Source organism: Aotus nancymaae, unplaced genomic scaffold (assembly GCF_030222135.1).
Source record: "Aotus nancymaae isolate 86718 unplaced genomic scaffold, 86718_ANA_hifiasm-v0.15.2.pri h1tg000039l, whole genome shotgun sequence".
Classification (NCBI taxonomy): domain Eukaryota; kingdom Metazoa; phylum Chordata; class Mammalia; order Primates; family Aotidae; genus Aotus; species Aotus nancymaae.
Genome location: NW_026988453.1, coordinates 1364174 through 1375000, shown reverse-complemented (window position 1 = coordinate 1375000; position 10827 = coordinate 1364174). Strand labels below are relative to the sequence as shown.

At 35.4% G+C, this 10827-nt stretch overlaps 1 protein-coding gene across 2 annotated transcripts in view; it reads right to left on the bottom strand.

Moving 5' to 3' along the window:
- NEK7 (NIMA related kinase 7) overlaps positions 1-10827 on the bottom strand; it is a 159802-nt gene that overhangs the window by 73479 nt on the left and 75496 nt on the right. For both annotated transcript variants that reach the window (XM_012459581.2, XM_012459582.3), the window contains exon 2: positions 8351-8435. In XM_012459581.2, the coding sequence (XP_012315004.1) occupies positions 8351-8407 (57 nt within the window). In that variant the 5' untranslated portion in view covers positions 8408-8435. The remainder of the gene's footprint in view (positions 1-8350; positions 8436-10827) is intronic.

Here is a 10827-nt window from a genome sequence, read left to right as displayed (position 1 = left end):
ATTTCTCTCTCCAGACACTGAGTTTCTCAAGGTAGAGACCAAGGTGGGTTTTTTTTTTTTTTTAAGCTTTTTATCGAAGTGCCATGAAGTAAAGAATAAATATTAACTCAACGAATATATTTGAAGGAACTAAATGAATGCAAAAGGCCCAAAATACATAGGGCCTGACTGTAATTACCTACAAGCTCTAAGTAGAATCTAGTAGAGAACGAGTATACTGTAGCAGAAAGAACACCAGACCTACCAAAGCAAGGCAATTGCCTCTGCCTCGAACGGCATTCCATCAGTTGAATTCAGGCAATTCCCTTTAATCCCCACTATTAAAGAAGAATTTAGTAATAAATCGTGGTCCCTGCTAAAGTGATAGGGGAAGCACTGAACATCACTGCTTCAAATCTATATTGCTCCAAAGCTTGACCAGGTATGGTTTTACAAAAAAATCTTCTATGCTCCCAGAGAGTAGAAAAGGCACAGGTTCTCAAGTTAATCAGCAAGGCCTAGGCTCAAATCCTAGTTCTGATGTTCAATATCTGAGCTGGGCAAGCTATACAAGCCTGTTTTCTATTTCTGTAAAACCTCAAAGAATTGTGCCTGAGTCAGATAATGCATACAAAGCATGCAGAACATAGCCAAGCACACAAAGTGCTCAATAACACTGAAGATGCCTCCTACACACACACACCAGCAGCAGCAACATTCCAGCACCTCTCTCTCCTATCAAGGCTCTTGTGTTTGTAGATGTTACTTTACATACTCTAGTTTTCAGGACTCAAATTCTTCTTTAGTCCCTACCTCAACTTTCTTTTCTAGGCCCCTTTTCTCTGGGCCACAGTCGGAGTCTGCCTGTATGTGTTTCTAGATTTCCCATATGCCATTGGTATACTTAACAGGAGTTCCAAGTTATCACCCAATCCTGGGCCATCTTCCAACTGGGTTACCCCATGTGTCATGTAGATTATCATCCTGATTCAGGAATGAAAATAGCCTGACCCTTTGGTTATAAAACTACTTGAGTGACAACACAGTAGTAATATGTAACTGCAGTCATTTTATCCAAAGTCTGTTTAACAATTCTTGGGGGAGAGAGGGACATTTAATACATAAAACCATGTTTGGTAGCAATTAAGTTATCTGTTTGGAATATGCTTGAAATAAAGTTTAAAATCACAAACTGCAAAGCAGAATAACAGGTCCAAAGCCCATAAACCCTATGAGTTTGAAACAATGCTCTTCAGGACAAATGAAAACAGAGAGACAGCATGGCCAATTCAGCAAACAATATTTTCTAAAAGTACTAAAGACTACATACCCCATTAAGTATTTTTGAACTGACTCAGTTTTGAAAGATTTCTCAAATATAACTCACATAGATAACACAGATAAGCCTACATAGGTTGTTTATTTAATATTATTTTATTTCTTAATTACCATGAAACATTCATAACTCTTCACTTAATAGGCATAATTAAAATTGATCTTGGAAGCATTTGTATTATATTTTTGTGGTAAATTACTAAGTTGAGGCTCTTGAGCTATACAAATCTATGTACTAATAGACCACACTATAAAAGCATTCTGAGATCTCAGAAACATAAAATACATATTCAAAAATCATATATGAAAACTAAGAAATCAAACTCTACGGTGAATGAAGCTTAATGTCCTTAAATGTTCTGGCTTCTTATTAACAAACATTTTTTGATATGAATACACTCCAATACCATGAACAAGGGATCTTACTAATTGGGATTAACTTCTACATATCGGTCTGTGTTTACTGAGCTTCCTTCACATAGATACTTTTCACCTGAAAATAAAATTCATTCTGTTTGCCGGTGGTTCTTATTTTCACAGGTGATGACTCCTTAAACAATAACTTCCCAGGACTAAATTAATTTCTTAATTTGCGTTAAATTTGAAGGCAAGGACACTTACTGAGCAATAAGATAATTCAAGATAACATTATGATGATAATCCTCTCTGGGGAAATTAGAAGAGTCACACCATGAACTCAATAGACTCCCCAGAGAGAAAATTACATTCTGATAATTCCTAAAGGTACTGTTATCAATGATTTAATATACAAGCCATATTAATTACAATAATTAACACCATTAATAAGATTTTCACTGTTATTGCAAATTCATCTCTTATGGGTGATTTTCCTGTGCCACTTAATTAAATAAACTATCTTTTATTTTATATTAATATTGTTAGATTTCTCCAAAATTTAAAACTAACAAAACTTTAAAATACCTTTCAAATTTTATTTAGCAATAAAACTCATGCTATTATCTTTCATCTTTAAAAAGGTGCTACTCACCTCCATATTACACAAACCAGAATATCCTTTCTGTCATGTATCTTTTTTTCTAAAGACTTCACTGGAAACCAAAAAAGGCAAATACAACAAAGGAAAAAAAAAAACACACCACATGTACCACCAAGACCTAATTATTCATGCTTCTTCCTATTTGAAAAATTATCTCCCTAAATTTTTCAACTACGTCAAATGTAAACCTATTCCTAAAGTTTCCTAAATGTCAGAGACTTCTATCAGTTTAGACAATATGCCATTAATCATTAAAACCGGCTTGTATCCAAGGAGAAAATTTTACAACTGTGTAAGAAAAATGAGTGACCAAATATAACCAGTTATCTAATTAAACATTTATAAGACCCTGATATTTGTAGCATTTAATTGTCACTAGCTATAGTACCAGTATAACAATGACTACATCCAAACGATGTAACCAAAAATACTGATTATCTCTCCTAGGTTATCGTGAGCAAGATAATCAATTAATGTCAAAGATACTCCCATCTCCCCTGCTTCCCTATGAGCACTACCAGTTACACCTGGCAAAGTTAAATATGGAGAGAAAAAGCCTTTTACTGTAAGAGAGCAAAAAGTGGTTAAAAATTTATTCATTTATTCCACAAATATTACTGGGGAGAGGATATAACATATACCACAAAGACACCAAAAAGGCAATAAACAAATATAGTACCTAATATTCTACATACTTAAGTACTATGCAGAGAAACAAAATAAGTGATATGACATAGAATGTGACAGAAAATGAGTGGGTAATTATTTTAGGTTAGTTGATTTAGGGATGATCTTGCTGAGGATGTAAGGTTTCCACAGAGATTAAAAAACAAAATGGAAGGAAAGAAGCCATAGCAGAAAAAACATCTGGAGAAAATGTCTTAAGGAAGAAATGAACTCCATGTGTTCAAGGACCAGCAAAAAGGGCACTGTGGCTGGAGTATGGTGAGCAAGGGAGAGCAAGGTTAAAGAGCTAAGCACTGAACGGCCTGGAGAGGTGGCTTGGGCCAAGCACTTTGGGAGGCCGAGCCGGACAGATCGCTTGAGCTCAGTTCAAGACCAACCTGGGAAACATGGCACATGGAGAAAACCCTTTTCTACTAAAAAAAAAAAAAAAAAAAAAAAAAAAAAAATCAAAACAAACAAGAAAAAAATACAAAACATAGAAAAAAATTAAAACACAAGCTGTCAGAGACCTAATATCTCTCTCTCTTTCTCTCTTTCTCTCTCTCTCTCTCTCTCTCTCTCTCACACACACACACACACACACACACACACACACGAGGTAAGCATTGAGAAAATCATATTAAGCTTTGACAGCAAGAGTAAGGGGTCTGGGTTTTAAGCAAGGCAGCCCCATTCTGTGTTCTGATACACATTCTACAAAAATAACTCATGATGCTGCATGGAGAACTGGGAAGGAGGGTGAGTAGAGCAAGAATGGAAGCAAGGAGACTGGACAGGAGGTAGTGGGTATGGCCTGAGGAGGCAAGAGAGATGAGGACAGTAGGAGGAATCAGAATATAATCTTGAGAAGGAGTCAAAAACTTGTCAATGAATTGAATATGAGGAGTGATGGAGAGAAAGAAATTGAGGATAACTGAGATTTTTGGGTGAAGCACACAGATGAATAGTGATGCCATTTACTGGTAAAAACAAGGCCAAAGGAGAAGCCATCTAGGCAGAAGGTAGGTAAGAAAGATGTAATAACAGACATAATATGATATGGAAGGAAACAATGGATAGAGAAATGTGGGCCAAGACAATTATTGGCAGCATGTTGTCACTGCAGTCATCATCATCATCTTTGCTAACATTTAATGAGTGTTAACTATGTGCCAAGCATCATCCTAAAAGATCCATATCAACTTTATGAGGTAAAAACTATGGTTCATCTCATTTACTAACAAGAAAACTGACGTTTCTAGATGTTAAATAACCTCCCCTGCATCACATAGCTAGGAAGTGAAGGACTAAGAACTGATCCCAGGCAATATGACTTGAAGTTCATGCTCTAACCCACTGTGCTAAATTATGTCCTCCTGTAAGAAAAAGGAGTATCTGTTTTTCTACCCACATATGTGAGTGACATGTCTTCTCTCTTTCATAAGTAGCCAAAGTATTACACCATCTTCAAATTAAAAACAAAACAAAACATATCCTAGGCCTCTGATCACATCACAATGAAGATTAATCATCCTTCTAATAACTCACAGAAATTCTTAAAATTGTACTCTAATTATAATTGGTTTATATTTAATTTTATGAAAAAAATGTGGATGTACCATGGCCATCTTCACCTAATAACCATAAATAAAAATACAAAATGTTAATTGCAAACTTCCATTGTTTAAAATTAGTCACAGTAAAGAGTAAAAATTTTACTAATTCCCAATCGCCACCTTTTATACAGTTTAAAATTTTATTTTTTTAAAAGAGCTAAATCCACTGTTCCACAAACAAGAGTCTGAAGGCAATGAAAATATATAGAACAAGCATCCAGTCAAAATATCCTTTCAGTACCTTCTAGAGACATTAGTGGAAGAAATCAAGAAAGGAAGAAAGGAGGAAAGGAAGGGAGGGTGGGAGGGAGTGGAGCTGATAAAAAAAAATTCTGAATCCATTAATAAAGATACATAAGTCTCACATTCTAAAACAAAACAAAAGGAACTTATATTGTACCAAAAATGAGACCACATATTACGCATTATGGGGTGAGAATATTCATTCTGATACAAGAAAAAGAAAGGATATGCCAAGAATATATATCACTCATCATATAACATGGAATTGGTATTTGACACTCAGAAAGCTGACTTCTTTAGTTTTCTGTTTATGCCTGGACTTATATTAGTGTTACAAAAGTGAAAGAAGTCACTGGGCTAACCCTATGTAATTTTTCCACACATTCTTGCTTCAATTGGAGCATACCTCTTCCCTCCAGGATACTGCTTCCCCGGTAACCCTCTCAAGCAGAGGCTGCTCATTCTCCCTTGATCACATACATAGGGTCAGGAGGTCAGAACCACAAACTTCTCCATCCACAATGCCTCTTCTAGAACACTACTGCTGCTTTTCGTGTGGGGAGTGGGGGGACGAAGTTGGGGGGCAGTGAGGAACCACAGCTTTGAGGCTTATACCATTCAACTAAAGGACTTTTACCTTCCTTATTACTGTCATCTTCTGACCTCTCATTACCACTCACATGAACTGCAAATTTAACTCCTGGCTCACTCTCTTACCACCGTCATTCTGGACAGTAGTTCTGCTGCTACTATCACCCCCATTACTCAGGCCAGTGGTGTGGAACAAAACTAAAAATAGGTTGTCAACCCTGAGCACAGGATATCCTTTCCCAGTCTTTTAAAATAATGCTATTGAGACCAATAACGTTTTTCAAAGACTTAATAAGCAATAATGCCCATAAGCTCTTGTCAGGTAATCTTTCTCTCACTGTCTCACACCATCAGTGTGAATGCAGAGAGTAGGGAAAAAAATCCTTCTCCCTTCCCCCACCTGCCACAAGGCAGCTAGAACCTGGGATGATGACACTTGCCTGTTTCCAACAGGGAAAGAGGTTCACCCACATAGGAGCAGCAGCAGGAGGCATAAACGAAAGGAACCGTGTGAAAAGAAATGCAGAGCCGCTTCCATAATTTTGAAATTTATACCGTGTGGCAGCCCAGAGTCTCACAGGAAAACAATCACTTTCATTTTTGCCTCCTACTGCCACGCCGACCTTTCCTGGTTGGTGAGTCAGTAGGAGGCAAAAATGAAAGTGGTTATTTTTTCCCTCTTTGAAACACAAGGTTGTTAAAAACTGTGAATCTCAAAATCATAACGTGAACTACCTAATTTTTGGAGGTGTCTTTGCTGGAAATAACAATATGAAACAATAATGTTTGGTATATGTGTAAAAGGAGTATTAAGAGGTCTATATTTAATAGATATAAATTGTTTATTATAATCTTGATAATATAATTTCTGGTCATAACATAAAATATAATGGGGACTTAAAAAAATCTTCTTGAAATTAAAATATTGGCCTTACTTTAAGCTAAAGGGTCTTTTTAATCAACATAGAGAATTCAGACAGGTATAACAAAGAAAAGCAATGTAATAGTGCAATTAAGTAAAGGACTAATTTCAATGGGTCCTTGGTTGGTTTCAATTACATGTTCTTATTGAGCTCCTACTACAATAAGAAGTAGGAGCTCAATAAGCTTCAATTTCTCAGGGCACTGAAGTACCACAGGACATCCACGGTAGGTAAGATACAGTCCTTTCCCTCAAGCAGATTTTAACCTAATAAGACAGATAAGAAAAACGCCCATATAAAAATGACACAAAAGTATCAGAAATAGCAGAAGAGAGATGCAAAGAAGACATTGTCACGTTTTCAAGGAAAGATACTGCATTCAGAGGATCAGACAAAGCTTTATGGTAGAGATGGCTTTTTTGATGGTCCTTGACAATGTGCAGGATTTAGAAAATTGGAGGGGAAGATAGAAGGGACAAAATGAGCAAAGTCACAGAAGCAGAAAGGATTTTTTTTTTTTGTAGACAGCTATTCTCTGAACAGTGCTTCTGTGATAAGTCAATAGATGCACGAAAAATAAAAAAAGGATTCCATAGGCAAGTAAGTTTGGAAAACACTACAGCCTATACTACTCTTTGAAATTCATTCACAATGCACATTAGTGTAGGAAAGGCTCTGAGAAAGTATTGCCACAAAGTCACTGTTTTCCCCAAGTCTCCCAAACCTATCTGACTACAGAACTCTTGTGAAAGAACACTTATCAATTGCCCAAATGTTTACAGAAGTACTATCCAAACAAAATTGGGACAAGGCTGCAGAGTATATATGAGACATATTGTAGAATGCCTCAAAGACCAAGCTGAGAAATACAGTCTTCAGGAACAGCAGCAATAAAAATGAGGTACTGCTCTGACATGGAGCGGCAATTGTGATTTTAAACATGTCATTACACATTAGCTTTACGACAAGCATTCACATTGAATGCAGGATGCTAAATAATCAATTTCAGTAATGTGTGTATATTTTTTACTAAAACTTTTTTTTTACTTCATTTTATGTTATTAAATACAAGAGACAGGCAAATATGTAACAGGAGAAATAAACTAGAAGTGAGAGGGAGAGAAAAGCTACCGTCATGGAAGGCAGCTGCGGGCAAGGCAAAATCAGCCCACTAAAGCAAGGGCAGGTACAAAATGTACTGGCACTCCCAAACTCAGGCACAGCCTCACCTTTTTTATTTTTTTTTGAGATGGAGTCTCGCTCTGTCTCCCAGGCTGGAGTGCAATGGCGCAATTTTGGCTCACTGCAACTCTGCCTCCTGGGCTTAAGTGATTCTCCTACCTCAGCCTCCAGAGTAGCTGGGGTTATAGGCATGTGCCACCATGCCCAGCTATTTTTTGTATTTCTAGTAGAGACGGGGTTTTATCATGTTGCCCAGGCTGGTCTTGAACACCTAACCTCAGGCGATCCACTGGCCTCGGCCTCCCAAAGTGCTGGAATTACAGGCATGAGCCATCGCGTCTGACCTCACCTTTTTTTTTTTTCTCTCTTTTCCCTAAACCTAATACTAATGCTCAGAGCTTACAGGTCATTCAAATAAAAGCTAAAGCTGCCTTTTTGTTTCCATGTTTGTAAATGGGAGCTAAACATTATAAAACAATATTTTAATATAAATATTTCTATCAAAACATCAAACTGTACCCCATAAATATGTGCAATTATAATGTATCAATTAAAAATAAATAAATTATACCTAAATAATTATACCTAAAGAGTATACTAATTACACCTAAAACTATACCTAAAAGCCAAAAACAAAACTGAAAAACAAACAAAAAATGCTGATTAAAACTTGAAAATTCAAAATTAACAATTTTGGGCTACTTTATTTCCTAAAGGAACAATAAATGTACTACTTTCTTACACATATTTAACATAGATTATATATATTTCTGGCTATCTTAATTAGGATAAATTACCTGTGGTTGGAACTGAGGAACCGGCGGCCCTTGCATTCCTTGTGATTGCTCATCCATTGTCTGAAGCAACAGGAACTTTAGAACTCTGCAAAAATGTAAAGTTGATATTTAAATAATGTAATCATTACCAATTCACATCATTCATCAGACGCCTGACACATGCATTCACATGCTAGAGATTTACCCAATACTTCAAAAATTCATTGAGATATACCACACTCTGCTGCCATTTGCTAAATCCAAGCTCTAGTTAGCTCCCACAAATACTGACTGTCTCAACCATTTCTACTTCTCCAAAAGCATTAATCGTTTAGAAAATCCTGTTTCCTGAGATGAAATCTTCTCCATTCTGCCTTTCAGATGAAAGATACTTCCCTCTTCCCTGACACTATCAGAAGATAAGGATCAGAGTAAGCTCCCTATAATTATGCCCAATGTCTTACATCCCTAAAATGCAACTTAACTTTATATTCTAAAAATGTCAGTACTTTTATTCTTTTATCCAACTGCTTACTGCGATTTCTTAAAAGGTCAGTTCTCATAAGAGTGTTTATTCTTTTATGTTTTGTAATTATAAAGCATTCATCCATTAATTCAGTAAACATAGGCTGAAGGTAATTATATGCCAGGCATCGCACAAGACTCAAAAATTGAAATATTAATGAGACACAGCCCTTGCCCTCCAGGAACTACATTTGCACTCATTCTACTCAACACCAAGTGTTTCTAGGTTCTTTATAAATGTTATTTTATGACCAAAATCTGTGAGTCACAGAACTAAGGTCCCTTTTAAATGGGATTAACTGATGGAAAAACTAAAACCCATCTTCACTTCATCATACTCTTTAAAAACCAATAAAAATATTCTGGGCATGGTTCATTTGTATTACAAATTTCTTCTTCTACCTTGTGACTTGTCTTTTTAAAACATTCCCAATGGTGTCTTTCCATGAACTACTACTATAAAGAGAAATTCATTAATTTTAATGTGGTCTAAGTAATCAATCTCTTTTTCTTTAAGATGAATGCTTTGTGTACTATTTATGAATTGTTTTTCTACTCTAAGTTCTCATATTATTTTCTAATGTAAGCTTTATTTTTTAACCTTTAATATTTAGATCTACAATCCATTTGGAATTAAGTTTTTTAATGATATAAGGCAAAGTTAATCTTTGTTTTTCTTTAAGGATATCCAACTGACCTCAAATGACATACTGAAAAGATTATCCTTTACCACACTGCACTGCTGCTGTGTCACCTTTGTCATATACCAAATGACCGTGTGTTTATATATACACACACACACATATATACACACACATATATGTATTTGCACTTTCATTGTTCCACTGGCTATTTATCTGCACTAACACCAATACTACACTATAGAGTGTACTACAGTGTACCTACTACACTGTACTATCACTACACCATATAACTACAGTATTTATTACTATAGCTTATTATAGTCTTGATACCTAGTTAATCACATGTCTGCTTTTAATATGAGTTGTAAAATCAGTCTGCTTGTTTTGATTTTCTATAAAAAGACTGCTGAGATTTTGAATGAGATTACGTCAACCTTAAAGTTCAATTTGGGGAGAACTGACATCTTAATAATATGGGGTCTTCAAACCCATGAACACAGAATATCTCATTTAAGTTTCTTTCAATAATGGCTTCCAGTTTCATATATTGATCTTTCACATCTTTATTTCAGATTATTTCCTAAATGTTTTGTATTTTTTGACACTACTATAAATGCTGGGTTTTTTTAAATTCAATTTACTGATTGTTATTAGTGTACAGAAATAAAACATTTCTGTATGTTGACCCTGTATCTTGCACACTTCCTAAAGTTGCTTATTAGTCCAAATGACTTTTCTGTAGTTTGCTGACTTACTGTGATAGAACCTCCAGTACAGCAGAAGTAGAGAACAGACATCCTTTCCTTGTTCCTAATCTTAGGGAAAAAGTCTTCAATCTTTCACCAATAAGTATTATGTTAGCTATACATTTTTTTAGAGATGCCCTGATTCATCAGGTTGATAATTCCCTTCTATTCTTTGCTGGAAGTTTTTACAAAGAATAGATGTTAGATTTTTGCCAAATATTTTTTGTATCTATTGAAATAATTACATGGTTTTTCTTTTTTAATCTGTTCAAATGTTGAATTATGTTGATTAGATTTTGAATGTTAAACCAGTATTCATTTGTAGGATGAACCCCACTTGTTCATCATAAATAATCATATTTATATAGTGTTGGTTTCAAGGAAGGGAGGAAGATGAAGGAGAATCCTAGAAGTGAATCTAAATACCTTTTAGCATGAAATCCAATATTAAAATCAGCATTTCATACCTGTTGTCCTACAGATAATTTCACAAGATATTCCATGAAAAAAAGAAAAGAGTTTCTTGATCAAAGACCTCTATGAAATACTATGTTTTATGTGAATCTCTCTTAAGAGTCATAGT